Source organism: Capra hircus, chromosome 8 (assembly GCF_001704415.2).
Source record: "Capra hircus breed San Clemente chromosome 8, ASM170441v1, whole genome shotgun sequence".
Classification (NCBI taxonomy): Eukaryota; Metazoa; Chordata; class Mammalia; order Artiodactyla; family Bovidae; genus Capra; species Capra hircus.
In genome coordinates, this window is record NC_030815.1 from 53,083,058 (window position 1) to 53,102,805 (window position 19,748).

The 19,748-nt window shown below is 37.7% G+C and overlaps 1 protein-coding gene across 3 annotated transcripts in view; it reads left to right on the plus strand.

The window, feature by feature from the left end:
- Positions 1–19,748, plus strand: part of VPS13A (vacuolar protein sorting 13 homolog A) — a 267,901-nt gene that overhangs the window by 65,490 nt on the left and 182,663 nt on the right. For all 3 annotated transcript variants that reach the window (XM_005683796.3, XM_018052091.1, XM_018052090.1), the window contains 3 exons: positions 14,100–14,289; positions 14,376–14,490; positions 16,758–16,894. In XM_005683796.3, coding sequence (XP_005683853.1) covers positions 14,100–14,289; positions 14,376–14,490; positions 16,758–16,894 — 442 coding nt within the window. The remainder of the gene's footprint in view (positions 1–14,099; positions 14,290–14,375; positions 14,491–16,757; positions 16,895–19,748) is intronic.

Below are 19,748 nucleotides of genomic sequence, written 5' to 3' on the forward strand. Positions count from 1 at the left end.
CTCACTTTGAGTTTATTTTTGTGCATGGTGTGGGAGTGTGTTCTAATTTCATTGATTTACATGCCACTGTCCAACTTTCCCAATACCACTTGTCAAAGATGTTCCTTTTATTCTTTGTGGTCAGAATAGTTACTTGAGATAATTTCTTTACTCTTAAATTTGTTGAATCTTATTTTGTACCCTAGTATGTAGTCAGTCCTAGAGAATCTTCCACGTGCACTTGAAAAAAATGTGTCTTTGGATATAAAGTCCTGAAAATATCAATTAAAAATCTAACTGTCCTATCATTTAGGATCTCTATTGCCTTATTGATTTCCTGTCTCAAAGATCTTTTCATTAATGTGAGTGGGGTGTTAAAATCTCCTACTATTACTGTATTCCCATCAATTTCTCCCTTTATGTCTGTTAGTATTTATGTGTTTGGGTGCTCCTGTGTTAGGTGCATGTATGTTGATGAGTGTAAAATCATCTTCTATTGATGCTTTTATCATTTTAGTATCCTTCTATGGCATTTGTTTTAAAGTTTATTTTGTCTAATAGAAGTATTGTGACCCCACTTTCTTGTCATTTTCATTGCATGGAATATCTTTTCCATCCTTTCACTTTTGATCTGTGTGGGTCTTTTGCCCTAGGGTGGGTCTCTTGGAGGTAGCATATTGTAGGCTGTTTGTTTTATTCAATCTGCCACTCTTTTGTTGGAGCATTTAGGCCATTGACGTTTAAGGTAATTATTGATAGACATGTGTTTATGTCATACTGTGTGGATCACAATAAACTGTGGAAAATTCTGAAAGAGATGGGAATACCAGACCACCTGACCTGCCTCTTGAAAACCTATATGCAGGTCAGGAAGCAACAGTTAGAACTGGACAGGGAACAACAGACTGGTTCCAAATTGGAAAAGGAGTATGTCAAGGCTGTATATTGTCACCCTGCTTATTTAACTTCTATGCAGAGTACATCATGAGAAACGCTGGGCTGGAAGAAACACAAGCTAGAATCAATATTGCTAGGAGAAATCTCAATCACCTCAGATATGCAGATGACACCACCCTTATGGCAGAAAGCGAAGAGGAACTAAAAAGCCTCTTGATGAAAGTAAAAGAGGAGAGTGAAAAAGTTGGCTTAAAGTTCAACATTCAGAAAACAAAGATCATGGCAACTGATCCCATCACTTCATGGGAAATAGATGGGAAACAGTGGAAACAGTGGCTGACTTTATTTTTTGGGCTCCAAAATCACAGCAGATGGTGATTATAGCCATGAAAAAAAGAGGCTTACTCCTTGGAAGGAAAGTTAGGACCAACCTAGACAGCATATTAAAAAGCAGAGACATTCTTTTGTCAATAGAGGTCCCTCTACTCAAGGCTGTGGTTTTTCCAGTGGCCATGTACGAATGTGAGAGTTGGGCTATAGAGAAAGCTGAGCTCCGAAGAATTGATGCTTTTGAACTATGGTGTTGGAGAAGATTCCTGAGAGTCCCTTGGACTGCAAGGAGATCCAACCAGTCCATCCTAAAGGAGACTAGTCCTGGGTGTTCATTGGAAGGACTGATGCTAAAGCTGAAACTCCAGTACTTTGGCCACCTCAAGTAAAGAGTTGACTCCTTGGAAAAGACCCTGATGCTGGGAAAGATTGAGGGCAGGAGGAGAAGGGGACGACAGAGGATGAGATGGTTGGATGGCATCACTGACTCTGTGGACATGGGTTTGGGTGGACTCTGGGAGTTGGTGATGGACAGGGAGGCCTGGTGTGCTGCAGTTCATGGGGTCACAAAGAGTTGGACACCACTAAGCAACTGAACTGAACTGAAACCTTGTTTCCTGGTGATGCTGTATTTCTTCTTCTTTTGGCCACACCAGGTGACCTGTGGGATCTTAGGTCCCTCACCACAGATCAAACCCCAGTCCTTGGCAGTACTGGAGAGTGCACAGTTCTAGCAATTGGACCACCAGGGAATCCTCCCATTTTTCTCTTTTATGGTTTGATGATTTCCTTTTATGTTTATGTTTTCTAATTTTTGGTTTTAGTCAATCTGTTGGGTGCATTTGATTTGAGATTGCCTTGTTTTTCACGTATGTTAACTGTTTTTTATATCTACTTGCTTTAGACTGATAGTCGTATATGTTAAGACACATTCTAAAAAAAGAAAAAAAGAGAATCTATCTTTTCTTGCTCTTCTTCCCCACATTTTATGTTTTTGATTTCCCTTTTTTAAAAAAAAAACATCTTTATGTTTATCCTTTTACTGTTCCATTGGGGTTATCATTGTTTTCATGAAATTGTTTTGTTTTGTTTTTTTTACATAAAAAATGCGCTAGCTTATTTAAGTGATTTACTTTACAGTTGTGATTTTCTCTTTCCCCTACATTCTTATTTAGAAAAGATTTTCCATGTTTCTTTTAAGGTAGGTTTAGTATTGTATTCTCTTTATTTTTTGCTCTTTATTTTGTATTCTCTTTTTTTTTTTTTTTTTTTTTTTTAATTTTTTTTTATTTTTTATTTATTTTTTTTTTAAATTTTAAAATCTTAAATTCTTACATGCGTTCCCTCTCTTTATTTTTAGGAGAGAAATTCTTTTTCTCTCTTATTCTAACCTTGCTGGTCAGAGTATTCTAGGTTGCATATTTTTCCCTTTTGGGATTTTGAATGTATCTTGCCATTCCCTTCTGGCCAACAACATTTCTGTAGAAAAATCAGCTGATAGTCTTACGGGGATTCCCTTGTAGTTAACTTTTTGTTTATCTCTTGCTACTTTTAGAATCCTCTCTTTAACTTTTGCCATTTTTATTATAATATGTCTTGGTATAGTTCTGTTTGGGTGTATCTTGTTTGGGACTCTCTGTGCTTCCTGTACCTGGATTTTTGTTTTCTTCTTTATGTTTGGAAAGTTTTCAGCCCAATAATTTCTTCAAATACTTGTTCAATCCCCTTGTCTCTTTTTTCCCCTTCTGAAAACCCTATTATGTGTAGATTGTATATTATCCCAAAGGTCTCTTATATTTTAATTTTTTTTCATTTGGCTTTCACCTGATGTTCTGATTGGGTGATTTACGTTATTCTGTCTGCCAGATCGCTTACTCTTCTTAATTATTCATTTTGCTCTTCATTGCCTTTAGCTCATTGCCTTTAGCTGGGAAAGATTGAGGGCAGGAGGAGAAGGGGATGACAGAGGATGAGATGGTTGGATGGCATCACTGACTCTATGGACATGGGTTTGGGTGGACTCTGGGAGTTGGTGATGGACAGGGAGGCCTGGTGTGCTGCAGTTCATGGGGTCACAAAGAGTTGGACATGACTGATGCTAAAGCTGAAGCTCCAATACTTTGGTCACCTCATGGGAAGAGTTGACTCATTGGAAAAGACTCTGATGCTGGGAGGGATTGGGGGCAGGAGGAGAAGGGGACAACAGAGGATGAGATGCCTGGCAGGCCTCACCAACTCGATGGATGTGAGTTCGAGTCAACTCCGGGAGTTGGTGATGGACAGAGAGGCCTGGTGTGCTGCAATTCATGGGGTTGCAAAGAGTCAGAAATGACTGAGCGACTGAACTGAACTGAATCCCATTATGAGGGCTCTGCCTTAATGACCACCCAAAGGCCCTACATCTAAATAGCATCACATCAGGCATTAGAATTTCAGCAAATCAATTTTGAGGCCCTAGACATTAATAACATAGCACCTTTTGTTAGTCCTCTGGCTCCAGTGGGACGCACCTGAAATATGGCCCATTGTCCCTATAATTTCTGCTTTGCTAGGGAATGAATGGGGATGATGGACAGTTAAGCAGAAATGCAATGGCTACCTTTCTGAAATTCAGCTGTCTTTTACTTAACTTTTCCCTGATTGCTCTAAGTTTTTTTTTTTTAAATTAAATTCCAGACTTGCAAAAAAGTTGATTTTAGGAGTTTTTGCTAGGTTAATGTTTATTTCAGTGGGAAAAATTGATTATTTGAGCAGCATTTCCTGCCACTTTCAGTGACAGTACTTGTACATTAACTTTTTTTTGAAGCCTTTATTATTTTAGAGCAGTTTGAGGTTTACAACAAAATCGAGAGGGAGGTGTAGACATTTCTCATATAAATCTTGTTCCTGGTCATAAATACCCCCATATCAACTCTACTTAACAGAATGGCACATTTTTACTAAAACTGAACATACGCTGACATAGTTACCTAAAGTCCATAGTTTACATCAGGATTCACTCTTGTTTTATATTCTATGGTACGAACAAGTATGGAATGACAAGTATCTAGTATTACAGTATCACACATAGTATTTTCACTGTTCTAAAAATCCTATTTTGTGTATTTATTGCTTACCTACCCTCCCAACCACAGTTTTACTGTGTTCATAGTTTTACCCTTTGTAGAATGTCCAATAGCTGAAATACAATTTATAGTCTCTTCATATTGACTTCTTTCTCTTAGTGATATGCATTTACGCTTCCTGTATGTCTTCATGAGTTGATAACCCATTGTTTTTTTTGTCTGGATGTACCACAGTTCATCCATTCACCTACTGAAGGACATCTTGATTGCATCTACATTTTGACAGTATGAATAAAAGTGGTATAAACAGCTGTGTACAGGTTTTCATCTCCTTTGGGTAAACAAGAAGGAGCTGATTGCTGGTTCACACTGGTAACAATGGGCTTCCCAGGTGGTACTAGTAAAGAACCCGCCTGCCAGTGTGGGAGACCCAGGATCAATCCCTGAGTTAGGGAGAGTCCCTGGAGGAGGGCCTGGCAATTTACTCCACTCCAGTATTCTTGCCTAGAGAATCCCATGGATAGAGGACCCTCACAGGCTACAGCCCCTAGCATCGCAAGGAGTTGGACATGACTAAAGCAACTTAACACACACACCTACGTGATAACAATATGCTTAATTGTGTAAGGAACCACAAAACTTTTTCCACAGTTACTGTTACCATTTTGAATTCCTAAGAGCATAGTATGATTGTTCCTATTGCTTCACCTGTATCTTTGTTATTACTTGGTATTGTCATATGCCAGGTTTTGGCTGTTGCAATAAGTATGTAGTGGTATGTCAGTATTATTTGAATTTGTGTTTCTGCAAATGACATGATGTAGAGCATCTTTTCATAAACTTTTTGTCAATCTTATTTGGTGAGTGTCTGTTAAGTTCTTTAGCCCATTTTTTAAATTGTGTACGTTTTGAATAGGTCCTAATCAGATGTGTTGTTTTCAAATATTTTTTCTTCCTCTGTACATTGCTGTTTTTTCTTCCTCTTAAATTGCTATTTGTTGTTCAGTCACTTAAGTTGTGTCCAACTCTTTGTGATCCCATGAACTGCAGCACGCCTACCCTACTGTGTTCCGAAGTTTGCCACACTCATGTCCATTTAGTCGGTGATGCCATCCAACCACCTCATCCTCTGTCACCTCCTCTCCTGCCCTCAATCTTTCCAGTATCAGGGTCTTTACAGTGAGTCGTCTCCTCACGTCAGGTGGTCAAAATATTGGAGCTTCAACTTCAGCATCAGTCCTTCCAAAGAGTATTCATTGATTTTCTTTAGGATTGACTGGTTTGATCTCCTTGCTGTCCACAAGACTCTCAAGACTCCAGCACCGCAATTCCAAAGCATCTATTCTTTGGCACTCAGCCTTCATTATGGATGAACACCCATATCTCTACATGACTACTGGAAAAACTGTAACTTTGACTACGTGGACCTTTGTTGACAAAGTGATGTCTCTGCTTTTTAATACACTGTCTAGGTTTGTCATAGCTTTCCTTCCAAGGAGCAAACATCTTTTAATTCCATGGCTGCAATCACTGTCTGCAGTGATTTTGGGGATGAAGAAAGTAAAATCTGCCACTGTTTCAATTTTTTCCCCATCTATTTGCCATGAAGTGATGGGCCTGGATGCCATGATCTTCGTTTTTTATGTGTTGAGTTTTATTTATTTTTTTAATTATTTTTTTTATTGGAGGATAATTCTTTAAAGAATTTTGTTGTTTTCTGTCAAACCTCAACATGAATCAGCCATAGGTATAAATATATCAACTCCCTTTTGAACATCCCTCCCATCTCCCTCCCCATCCCACCCCTCTAGGTTAATGCAGAGCCCTTGTTTGAGTTTCCTGAGCCATATAGCAAATTCCCATTGACTGTCTGTTTTACATATGGTAATTAAGTTTCCATGTTACTATTTCCATACATCTCACCCTCTCCTCCCTCTCCTCATGTCCATAAGTCTGTTCTCTATATCTGTTTCTCCATTGCTGCCCTGTAAATCAGTTCTTCAGTACCAGTTTCCTAGATTCCATATATATGCATTAGAATGCGATATTTATCTTTCTCTTTCTCACTTACTTCACTCTGTATAATGGGTTCTAGGTTCATCCACCTCATTAGAACTGACTCAAATGTATTCCTTTTTATGGCTGAGTGGTATTCCATTGTATATATGTACCACATCTTCTTTATCCATTCATCTGTCAGTGAACATATAGGTTGCTTCCATGTTCTAGCTATTGTAAATTGTGCTGCAATGAACAGTGGGATACATATGTCTTTTTCAGTTTTGGTTTCCTCAGGATATATGCCTAGGAGTGGGATTGCTTGGTCATATGGTGGTTTTATTCCCATTATTTAAACGAATCTCCATGCTGTCTTCCATAGTGGCTGTATCCATTTACATTGCCACCAACAGTGCAAGAGCATTCCCTTTTCTCTACACCTTCTCCAGCATTTATTGTTTGTAGACTTTTAGATGGCCACGATGACTGGGAGTTGGTGATGGACGGGGGCCTGGCATGCTGTGATTCATGGGGTTGCAAAGGGTCAAACATGACTGAGCGACTGAACTGAACTGATTCTGACCAGTGTGAAGTGATATCTCATAGTGGTTTAGATTTTCATTTCTCAAAAGCAGAGATATTACTTTGCGGACTAAGGTCTGTGTGGTCAAGGCTGTGGTTTTTCCTGTGGTCATGCATGGATGTGAGAGTTGGACAGTGAAGAAGGCTGAGCGCCAAAGAATTGATGCATTTGAACTGTGGTGTTGGAGAAGACTCTTGAGAGTCCCTTGGACTGCAAGGAGATCCAACCAGTCCATTCTGAAGGAGATCAGCCCTGGGATTTCTTTGAAGAAATGATGCTAAAGCTGAAGCTCCAGTACTTTGGCCACCTCATGCGAAGAGTTGACTCATTGGGAAAGACTCTGATGCTGGGAGGGATTGGGGGCAGGAGGAGAAGGGGACGACCGAGGATGAGATGGCTGGATGGCATCACTGACTCGATGGACGTGAGTCTAGGTGAACTCCAGAAGTTGGTGATGGACAGGGAGGCCTGGCGTGCTGCGATTCATGGGGTCGCAAAGAGTCTGACGCGACTGAGTGACTGAACTGAACTGAACTGAATAATGAGCAATGTTCAGCATCTTTTCATGTGTTTGTTAGCCATCTGTATGTCTTCCTTGGAGAAAAGTCTGTTTAGGTCTTTCTCCTGCTTTTTGATTGGGTTGTTTGTTTTTCTGGCATTGAGTTGTATGAGCTGCTTGTATTTTTGGAAATTAATCCTTTGTCAGTTGATTCATTTGCTATCATTTTCTCCCGTTCTGATGGTTGTCTTTTCATCTTGCTTATAGTTTCCTTAGGTGTGCAAAAGCTTTTAAGTTTAATCAGGTCCCATTTGTTTACTTTTGCTTTTATTTCCACTATTCTAAGAGGTGATTCATAGTGGATCTTTCTTTGATTTATGTCATTGAGGGTTCAGCCTATGTTTTTGCTCTAAGAGTTTTAATGTTTCTGATCTTATGTTTAGGTCTTTAATCCATTTTGAGTTTGTCTCTGTGAATGGTGTTAGGAAGTGTTCTAACTTCATTCTTTTATAGGTAGCTGTCCAGTTTTCCCAGCACCATAGATTGAAGAGTCTGTCTTTGCCCCATTGTATATTCTTGCCTCCTTTGTCAAAAATAAGGTACCCATAGGTGCATGGGTTTATTTCCGGGCTTTCTATCTTGTTCCATTGGTCTGTATTTCTGTTTTTGTGCCAGTACCATACTGTCTTGATGACTGTACTTGTAGTATAATCTGAAGTCGGGAAGGTTAATTTCCTCCAGCTCCATTTTTCTTTCTTAGGACTGCTTTGGCTATTCGGGATCTTTTGTGTTTCCATATGAATTGTGAAATTTTTGTTCTAGTTCTGTGAAAAAAACTTCATTGGTAGTTTGATAGGGATTGCATTGAATCTGTAGATTGCATTTGGTAGTATAGTCATTTTCACAATATTGATTCTTCCTACCCAGGAACATGGAATATCTCTCCATTTGTTTATGTCATATTTGATTTCTTTCATTAGTGTCTTGTAATTTTCTGTTTACAGTTCTTTTGTCTCCTTAGGTAAGTTTATTCCTAGGTATTTAATTCTTTGTGTTGCAGTGGTGAGTGGGATTGATTCTTTAATTTCTTTCTGATTTTTCATTGTTAGATATAGAAATGCAAGTGATTTCTGTGTGTTGATTTTGTATCCTGCGACTTTGCTGATTTCACTGATTAGCTCTAGTAATTTTCTGATACTGTCTTTTGGGTTTTCTATGTACAGTATCACTGGGCTTCCCTGGTGGCGCAGAGGTTAAAGTATCTGCCTGCAATGCGGGAGACATGGGTTCGATCCCTGGGTTCAGAAGATCCCCTGGAGAAGGAAATGGCAACCCACTCCAGTATTCTTGCCTGGAGAATCCCGTGGTTGGAGGAGCCTGGTGGGCTATAGTCCACGGGGTCACAGAGTCGGACATGCCTGAGAGACTTCACTCGCTCACTCACTCATGTACAGTATCATGTCATTTGGAAACAGTGAGAGCTTTACTTCTTCTTTTCCAATCTGGATTCATTTTATTTCTTTTTCTTTGATTGCTATAGCTAGGACTTCCAGAACTATGTTGAATAATAGTGATGAAAGTGGACAACCTGGTCTTGTTCTTGATCTTAGGGGGAATGCTTTCAGTTTTCACCATTGAGAATGATGTTTGCTGTAGGCTTATCATATATGGCCTTTACTGTGTTGAGGCAGGTTCCTTCTATGCCCATTTTTTGAAGAGTTTTCATCATAAATCGGTGCTGAATTATGTCAGACTTTTTCGGCATCTATTATGATCACATGGTTTTTATCTTTCAATTTGTTAATAATGGTGTATCACACTGATGGTTTTGCATACATGGGAGAATCCTTGCATTCCTGGAATAAACCCAACTTGATCATGGTGTATGAGGTTTTTGATGTGTTGCTGAATTCTGTTTGCTAAGATTTTGTTGAGGATTTTTGCATCTAAGTTCATCAGTGATATTGGCCTTTAGTTTTCTTTTTTTGTACTGTCTTTGATTTTGGTATCAGGGTGATGGTAGCCTCATAGAATCAGTTTGGAAGTGTTCTTCCTCTGCAATTTTTTGAAAGAGTTTTAGAAGGATAGGCATTAGCTCTTCTCTAAATGTTTGATGGAATTCTCCTGTGAAGCCATCTGGTCCTGGGCTTTTGTTTTTTGGGAGATTTTTGATCACAACTTCAACTTCAGTGCTTGTAATTAGGTTGTTCATAATTTGTATTTCTTCCTGGTTCAGTCTTGGAAGATTGAACTTTTCTTAGAATCTGTGCATTTGTTCCAGGTTATCCATTTTATTGCCATATAGTTGTTCATAATAGTCTCTTGTAGTTCTTCGTAATTCTGTATTGTCTGTTGTAACCCTCTCTGTTTTCATTTCTTATTTTGTTGATTTGATTCTTCTGTCTTTTTTTTTTTTGCTGAGTCTGGCTAAAGGTTTGTGAATTTTGTTTATCTTCTCAAAGAACCAGCTTTTAGTTTTATTAACCTTTACTGTTATTTCTTTCATTTCTTTTTTATTTATTTTTGCTTGGATCTTTATGATTTCTTTCCTTCTACTAATTTTTGGGGTTTTGTTCTTTTTCCAGCTGTTCAGGTGTAAAGTTAGGTTGTCTATTTGCCTTTTTTTTTGTTTCTTGAGGTAGGATTGTATTGCTACAAACTTCCCTCTTAGAAAACCTTTTGCTGCATACCATAGATTTTGCATTGTCGTGTTTTCATTGTCATTTGTTTCTAGAAATTGTTTGATTTCTCTTTTGGTTTCCTCAGTAACCTGTTGGTTATTTAGAAATGTGTTGTTTAATCTCCATGTGTTTGTGTTTCTTACAGTTTTTCCCTTGTAATTGATATCTAATCTCAAAGTGTTGTGGTCGGAGAAAATGCTTGATACGTTTCAGTTTTCTTAAGTTTACTGAAGTTTGATTTGTGACCCAGGATACGGTCTATCATGAAGAATGTTCCATGTGCAGTTAAGAAGGTTTGAACCTGAATGTGAAGTCGCTCAGTTGTGTACGACTCTTTGTGACCCCGTGAACTATAGCCCACCAGGCTCCTCCGTCCGTGGGATTTTCCAGGCAGTAGTACTGGAGTGGATTGCCATTTCCTTCTCCAAGGGATCTTCCCAACCCAGGGATCGAACCCCGGTCTCCCGCATCATAGACAGATGCTTTACCATCTGAGCCACCAAGGAAGTCAGTCTTGAGAAGATGTATTCTTCTGCATTTGGATGGAATGTCCTGAAGATATCAATGAGATCCATTTCATCTAATGTATCATTTAAGACTTGTGTTTCCTTATTAATTTTCTGTTTTGATGATCTGTCCATTGGTGTGAGTGGGGTGTTAAAGTCGCCTACTAATACTGTGTTACTATCAGTTTCTCCTTTTATGTCTGTTAGTGTTTGTCTTATGTACTGAGGTGCTCCTATGTTGGGTGCATAGATATTTACAATTGTTATGTCTTCCTCTTGGATTGATCCCTTGATCATTATTTAGTGTCCTTCCTTATCTCTTATAATCTTCTTTAAGGTCTATTTTGTCTGATACGAGGATTGCTACTCCAGCTTTCTTTTGCTTCCCATTTGTATGGAGTATATTTTTCCATCCTCTCACTTTCCATCATATGTGTCTTTAGGTCTGAAGTGGGTTTCTTGTAGACAGCATATATGAGGGTCTTGTTTTTGTTTCCATTCAGCCAGTTTGTGTCTTTCGGTTGGAGCAATTAATCCATTTACATTTAAAGTAATTATTGATATATATATATTCCTGTTGCCATTTTCATAATTGTTTGGGGTTGATTTTGTAGATCTTTTTCTTTTCTTGTATTTCTTGACCATATGTCCCTTTAACATTTACTGTAAAGCTGGTTTGGTGGTACTGAATTCTCTTAATTTTTGCTTGTCTGAAAAGCTTTTTATTTCTCCATCAATTTTGAATGAGATCCTTGCTGGGTAATCTTGATTGTAGATTTTTCCCTTTCAGTACTTTAAATATATCCTGCTATTTCCTTTTGGCCTGCAGAGTTTCTGCTGAAAGATCAGCTGTTATGCGTATGGGGTTTCCCTTGTATGTTACTTGTTGCTTCTCCCTTGCTGCTTTTAATAGTCTTTCTTTGTGTTTAGTCTTTGTTAGTTTGATTAGTATGTGTGGTCGCAAAGAGCCGGACACGACTGAGCGACTGAACTGAACTGAACTGACATGTTTCTCCTTGGGTTATCCTGTGTGGGACTCTGTGCCTCTAGGACTTAATTGACTATTCCTTTTCGATGTTAGGGAAATTTTCAACTATAATCTCTTCAAAAATTTTCTCATACCCTTTCTTTTTCTCTTCTTCTTCTGGGACCCCTATAATTTGAATGTTGGTGCATTTTATATTGTCCCAGATGTCTCTGATGCTGTCCTCAGTGCTTTTCATTCTTTTTCCTTTATTTTGCTCTTTAGAAGTTATTTCCACCATTTTATCTTCCAATTCACTGATTTGTTCTTCTGCTTTAGATATTCTGCTATTGATTCCTTATAGAGTACTTTAAATTTCAGTAATTCTGTTTTTTTGTCTCTATGTTTAGTCTTCAGTTCTTCTCAGTCTTTGTTAGTTGATTCTTGCATTTTCTCCATTTTGTTTTCAAGGTTTATGATAATCTTTACTATCATTATTCTGAATTCTTTTTCAGGTGTTTGCCTATTTTCTCTTCATTTATTTGGACTTTGTTTCTAGTTTGCTCCTTCATTTGTGTAGTATTTCTTTGCCTTTCATTATTTTTAAAATTCTGTGTTTGAGGTCTCCTTTTCCCAGGCTTCATGGTTGAATTCTTTCTTCCTTTTGATTTCTGCCCTCCTAAGATTGGTGCAGTGGTTTGTGTAAGCTTCCTATAGGCTGATATTTGTGCTGAGTGTTTGTTTCTTTTCCCTTTAATGGGCAAGGCTGAGTGAGGTGATAATCCTGTCTGCTGATGATTGGTTTTGTATTTTTGTTTTTTGTTGTTGTTTAGATGAGGTGTACTGCACAGGGTACTACCTGGTAATGTCAGGTCTTGTATTCACGTGGTTTCCTTTGTGTGAGGTCTCACTATTTGATCCTTCCTAGGGTTAGTCTCTGATAGTTTAGGGTCTTGGAGTTATTGGTCCCACTCCAAAGGCTCAGGGCTTGATATATTCTCCACAGCACGCAGAGTACCTGTCCTTGGAGATGAAGACAAGGATGGGAAGGAGATTTTCCATGTGAATGTGTCACTTGGGTCACTCATCAGCCTTGCTTTAGTCTGCCTTCTGCCCTTGCTGTCCCAGTAAACAGTTCTTCTGTGGAGGCCAAATTTCAAATGCAAATCCAGTCACAGTCACCTGCTGTGCACTCTCCATCTTCTTTCCTGTGAAGCTGTATAATCATAAGGCATTTGATCACTGTATAATCAGTGTATAATCGTAAGGCATTTGATTTAAGTCATACCTGATTGAGCTAGTGGTTTTCCTTACTTTCTTCAATTTAAGTCTGAATTTTCAATAAGGCACTCATGATCTGAGCCATAGTCAGCTCCTGGTCTTGTTTTAGCTGACTCGAAAGAGCTTTTGCATCTTCAGCTGCAAATAATATAATCAACCTGATTTTGAAATTGACCATCTGGTAATGTTCATGTGTAAAGTTGTCTCTTGCTTTGTTGGTAAAGAATGTTTTCTTGGACCAGTGTGTTCTCTTTGCAGAATTCTGTTAGCCTTTGCCCTGCTTCATTTTGTACTCCATGGTCAAACTTGCTTGTTACTTGCGGGTATCTTTTGACTTTCTCCTTTTGCATTCCATTTGTCTGTGATGAAACGGACATCTTTTTGGAGTGTTAGTTCTAGAAGGTCTTGTAGATCTTGATAGAACCATTCAAATTCACTTTCTTCAGTATTAGTGGTTGGGGCATAGACTTGGATTACTGTGATATTAAATGGTTTGCTTTGGAAACAAACCAAGAGCATTCCCAAGTACTGCATTTCAGACTCTCATTGACTTTGAGGGCTATTGCAATCCTTCTAAGGGATTCTTGCCCACAGTAGTTGATATAATGGTCATCTGAATTAAATTCTCTCATTTTGGTCTATTTTAGTTGACTGGTTCCTAAAATGTCGATGTTCAGTCATCTCCTGTTTGACCACTCCTCACCTGAGGAGGAGATATTTCTCCAGTTTTTACTGTTAGAACTTGGTCAAATTCCTGGAGGTATATATCAAATTATTTGGGGCCTCCCAATGGCTGGCTACCTCTAGAGTTTTTAGCTCTCAGTTATCTACACTAACATCTCCAGCAATTCATCAGTTACAGTTTAGATTTTCCAGCCTTGGTTCTGGTGTCCATGGTGTCTTCCTTTTGCAGGTCTCTGCTCTGGTAAGTTGTAACTAACTGTCTATCTCTCCAGTCTTAGGGGCAGCGGTTTACCCTGTGTCCTCCCCTCTTACATATCCAAGAAGAGTTTTTGGTTTTTCAGTTCTTCAACTTTTTACTTGTTAGTATGGAGTGGTAACTTAAAAGTCCTTTCATAGGGAACCAGAAACCCCAAACCCTTCAAAACTTCTTAATCTGGAAATTAAAATGTGAATAGAATTCTTTGTGAATAAATATATGTCAGTTTAGATTAAATAGCTGTGTATTTTCTTTGTTGTGCATGAAACAGAGTAGCAAGAAATGCAGAGTGAAATTTATTTTACTATTTTTAATTTGAAAAATACTTTAAGATTATATTGATTGCTAATTTTTTTCTTGTCTTTGTTTCATGCAGATTTGAAACCAAAATAGATTCATTTCATGTTACTGGCTTACCAGATAACTCAACAAAACCCCGCCTCCTGTCTTCATTAGATGATGCTGGATCACTCTTGAAAATTATGTTTGAGATAAATCCTTTAGATGAAACTGTTGCTCAGAGGTGTATCATAGAAGCTGAACCTTTAGAAATGTTATATGATGCAGTAAGCATTTTTTGCAATTCTTAAGTTTTAATATATTTCTATTTGCCTTGAGTTTGTCCTCATGTTATTGATACTTGTTTTAACAGAGAACAGTGAATAGTATAGTAGAATTCTTCAGACCTCCCAAAGAGGTAAATCTAGCACAGCTGACTTCAGTAACTTTGACAAAACTTGAAGAATTTCGTGATAAGACAGCAACAGGTAAATGCCAGTATTATTGTTGGTTTATCATTTAATACAGTTTGAGTCATGTTATACTGATTTTAGTATTCTTTGAGTTTATATTTGTAGACTAGATATAGTTTTAATTGAAACATAGTCTGGTACTTTTATATATTTAAATTCAAATATAATGATAACTATGTCTTAAACTTAGAAAGGTCTGACCTTTGAATCACATTCATGTTAATTGCAAAATTTTGTTAGGATTTTTGAAATTCTGTTTATGACAGAAACTGGCCTATATTTTCCTTTCTTGTAATGACTTCCAGATTTTAGTCTATCGGTCTCAGAACCTAGAAATTCCACCCTTTTTTATTATCTTGGAGAGTTCGTATAAGATTGGGTCTCATTTCTTTTTTCAGTCTTTGGGCTAGGAGATTTCTTTGGGAATAATTTTAAACTAGAGGTTCATTTTTTTAAAATATAGATGACTATAGAGATGATCTCTGTGGTTTTTAATGATTTGTAATTTGTTGAGACTTGCTTTCTGGCTCAACATATGGTCGTTTTAAAAATGTTCCATATATATTTGAAAAGTATATACTTCATGTCTTCTGTATCTTTAGATTTTTTTTTCCCTTTTCACCATATTCTAACAGTTATTTAGAGAAGTACATGAAAAACACCTCACTGTCAATGTTGACTTGTATATTTCATGTGAATCTGTAATTTTCTGCTTTATAGATTTTGTGGCTAATTAGGTATATACAGAGATAATTTCTTCCTGTGAACCAACTCTTTTATCTATATAAAATTGTCAATATTTTTAGTAATGCTTTAATCTTTCAATATTCTTTTTGTTCTGATTATAGTATATATATTTCAGGTTTCTTTTGGTTGTAATTTGTCTGCTACATGTTTTTTTTATTCTTCTATATTCTTTTCCCTTCTATCTAGTTCTAGATGTGTCATTTCAACAACATATATGAAGTGTTTTTCAAGCTGTGCTATTCAGTCTTTTCTGTTTCTTGACTGTTTTTTGCCTGCCTTTGGATAAATTACAGCATTGTTTCCTCAGCTCCCACCCTTGTACCATTTGAAACTTTAACAGTCTCTCTTCACCCCCTTTTCTTTCTGCCCTCAGTGTTTTCCACCATCATGGTCTTTTCCAATCAGCTGGCTCTTTCTATCAGGTGGCCAGAGTATTGGAGGTTCAGCTTTAGCATCAGTCTTTCCAATTAATATTCAGGGTTGATTTCCTTTAGGATTGACTGGTTTGATCTCCTTGCAGTCCATGGGACTCTCAGGAGACTTCTGCAGCACCAAGTTTTTCTCAGAGACATTCTTTGCATTCTCTTATGGGTAGGTTTATAGGCAGAGGGAGATTTAACTTCTGTATTACTCTTAATTTTAGTATGTATCTTTTAGAGCCCAGATTTATGAGAACTCCTGCTGGACTCTATTTTTTTGTCATCTGTTCCCTATACTCTGTGAGACTATGGAAAGGAGTTCCAAAGTTTACCAACTGCCAGAACATGGTCTCAGGATAAAATTTTTTTGGTTCCCTTTGAAATCTTTTGGCTAACTCTTTTCAGTTTGACTTTCCACTTGATAGATGCTTACTCTCTTGCCTCCTCTTAATGTTTTTAATGTTTCATTTTCATTGCTGTTTGTTTTGCTCTATGTCCCACAATTTTTATTGCTTTAAGTGGAAGAAAAAGTTTGGCTACCTACTTATTGATGTTCCCAGGATTTAAATTCTAGTTTTAATATAAGTTGCAAACATTATTTTAGTTAAAATTCATTGAGATAGATTTGTCTGTTTTTATAGAAAGCTCTGGTTGCTTATTTTGGTTTACATATGGTTTTATTGAAGATGATTTAGTAATCGAAAATTTTTCATTGTCTAAATTAATATAAAGGTTGAGTTCATTGTTCAGTATAGCAGACGTAGCTGTGTTAATTTCACAAATTGGGGAGAATTACAGAGATTCTAATATCACAGATATGAATAACTGTTTCGTGGAACTTAATTTTTTTAGATGTGTATCTTCCAAGTTTTACCCAATTGAGTTTATAGATAAAAAATTCTTTTTTGATTATTACAGTTTTATACTTGGTTAATATTTAATAAGGAGCATACACATTGACTTTATATTGAAAACATCTTGCTGAAGGTTATTTAAAAATTAATACTAACTTCATATTATTTTAAAATTGTGTTACTAATTCATGTGTTTAGTGATTCTCTGTTTCTTGAGTAATTTGTGAACATTATTCATTGTAAAGATTTAAATTTTCTGCAGGTCTGGTATATATTATTGAAACACAGAAAGTTCTTGATCTCAAAATTAACTTGAATGCTTCATATATCATTATCCCACAAGATGGTATCTTTAGCCCTACGTCAAATCTCCTTCTTTTGGATCTTGGACATCTAAAGGTATTACTTTGTTTAAGATGTCTCTTGGTTTATAGATGTTTGATTTGGTAAATTAATTTTTAGCTTAGTAGCAGAAACTAAAATTTGAGAAAGCCCCTGTTTGTAACGAATAACGTGGTTTCATTTAGTTAGGTAGTTTTCTACATTTCTTACACGAAAATGACCGATTGAACGCTGAAGGTCAGAGGCAAGCCTAAGAAGTATATTTGTAAAATTTGAGAGTAACTCTTGAGGAGTTTATTTCCTTTTTAATTTAAATTTATTACTTGATCAATTAAAACGTATAGAGTAGGAAGAAGTTCTAGAAGTCATCAAATGTATTTTCATTCTTCTGAAATTTTTTTTGTATATACTATAAATATTGACATTTTAGTATTTCTATTAAATAATCCTATGATTGAGAGATGGTCTTCTTTCATTTCCCTTCCTGTTCAGTTATGTGTGTTTTTCCATCAGTTTTGAGTAGAGAATACTTTTTTCTGTGTTTCTGGTTCTATGCTGTTCAATATGGTACCCACTTGTATTTATTTAAATTGATTAAAGTTTTTTTTAAATTCAGTTCCTTAGTTATACTTTAGCTACATTCCAGCATTTAGTAGTCACAAATGGCTTGTGGCTACTGTATTAAAACAGGTGGAGAGCATTTTTATCATCATAGGAAGCTCAGTTGGACAGGAGTACTCCATATCATTAAATGTAGGCTGCAGTCCATGGGGTCGCGAAGAGTCAGACACGACTGAGCGACTTCACTTTCATGCATTGGAGAAGGAAATGGCAACCCACTCCAGTGTTCTTGTCTGGAGAATCCCAGGGGCAGGGGAGCCTGGTGGGCTGCCGTCTGTGGGGTTGCACAGAGTCGGACAAGACTAAAGCGACTTAGCAGCAGCAGCAGTAGCAGCTAACAGTTTAAGACCCAAGAGGGATAGATATGGAATGCTCTTTCTGGCCACCTAATAAATATGTGTCTTTCCTTGATATTGACATTCTCCTTTATGTATTTTTTTACTCCTCATTTAGTAATTATGTAGACACTGCTGGATTTACATTTATAATAATTTTATACAGCTAATAATTCATATTTGAATTTGTTTATGGATTTGATTCATGGGCAGTGTGGTATAGTGGTCAAAAGTAACCATATATCTTTAGCTTTATGACCTTAGGCAGTTTGCATAACATTTTGCATAAAATTTGTTACTTTCAAACAGATAGTCAGTTTTGACTGTGTACTTCAAATGAACTGTAAAATAGAGGGGAAAATTTTATAATACAAAACATATATGCATGTGTGTGTGTGTGTGTGTGTGTGTGTGTATGTATATGAATGAATGGGTGAACAAAATCTTTATATACTACTGTAAAATGATTTCCAGGATACTTGAGTGAAAAAAGTAGCATGAAGAGTATAGCATGGAAGAGTTATATAACTATAACTTGCTTGAAAAGTGAAGGTTGCTCAGTTGTGTCCAACTCTTTGGGACCCCATGGACTTTACAGTCCGTGGAATTCTCCAGGCCAGAATGCTGGAGTGGGTAGCCTTTCCCTTCTCCAGGGGATCTTCCCAACCCAGGGATCGAACCCCAGGTCTCCGGCATTGCAGGTGGATTCTTTACCAGCTGAGCCACAAGGGAAGCCCAAGAATAGTGGAGTGCGTAGCCTATCCCTTCTCCAGCGGATCTTCCTGAACCAGTAATCGAACCAGGGTCTCTTGCATTGCAGGTGAATTCTTTACCAACTGAGCTATTAGGGAAGCTCATTGAGGTTGCATAAATGGCAGAGATGGAATTAAAATTCAGTTATCAGTCCAGTTCAGTTACTCAGCCATGTCCAGCTCTTTGTGACTCCATGGACTAGAGCATGACAGGCCTCCCTGTCCATCACCAACTCCGAGAGTTTACTCAAACTCATGTCCATTGAGTTGATGATGCCATCCAACCATCTCATCCTCTCTCGTCCCCTTCTCCTCCCACCTTCAATCTTTCCCAACATCAGGGTCTTTTCCAGTGAGTCAGTTCTTTGCACCAGGTGGCCAAAGTATTGGAGTTTCAGCTTCAGCATTAGTTCTTCCAATGAATATTAGGACTTATTTCCCTGAGGATTGATCTCCTTTCTGTCCAAGAGACTCTCTCTCATGTACAGATGTGAGAGTTGGACTGTAAAGAAAGCTGAGTGCTGAAGAATTGATGCTTTTGAACTGTGGTGTTGGAGAAGACTCTTGAGAGTCCCTTGGACTGCAAGGAGATCCAACCAGTCCTAAAGGAGATCAGTCCTGGGTGTTCTTTGGAAGGACAGATGTTGAAGCTGAAACTCCAATACTTTGGCCACCTGATGCGAAGAGCTGACTCATTAGAAAAGACTCTGATGTTGGGAAAGATTGAGGGCAGGAGGAGAAGAGGATGAGATGGTTGGATGACATCACCAACTCAATGGACATGGGTTTGGGTGGACGCTGGGAGCTAGTGATGAACAGGGAGGCCTGGCGTGCTGTGGTTCATGAGGTCGCAAAGAGTCGTACACGACTGAGCGATTGAACTGAACTGAACTAGGCTGGCCATAACTTTTTTTTCCCAAGGAGGAAGAATCTTCTAATTTCATGGCTGCAGTCATCATCTGCAGTGATTTTGGAGCCCTAAAAAATAAAGTCTGAAACTGTTTCCACATCTGTCTGCCATGAGATGATGGGACTGGATGCCATGATCCTAGTTTTCTGAATGTTGAGCTTTAAGCCAACTTTTTCACTCTCCTCTTTCACTTTCATCAGGAGGCTTTTTAGTTCTTCACTTTCTGCCATAATGATGGTATCATCTGCATATGTGAGGTTATTTATATTTCTCCTGGCAATCTTGATTCCAGC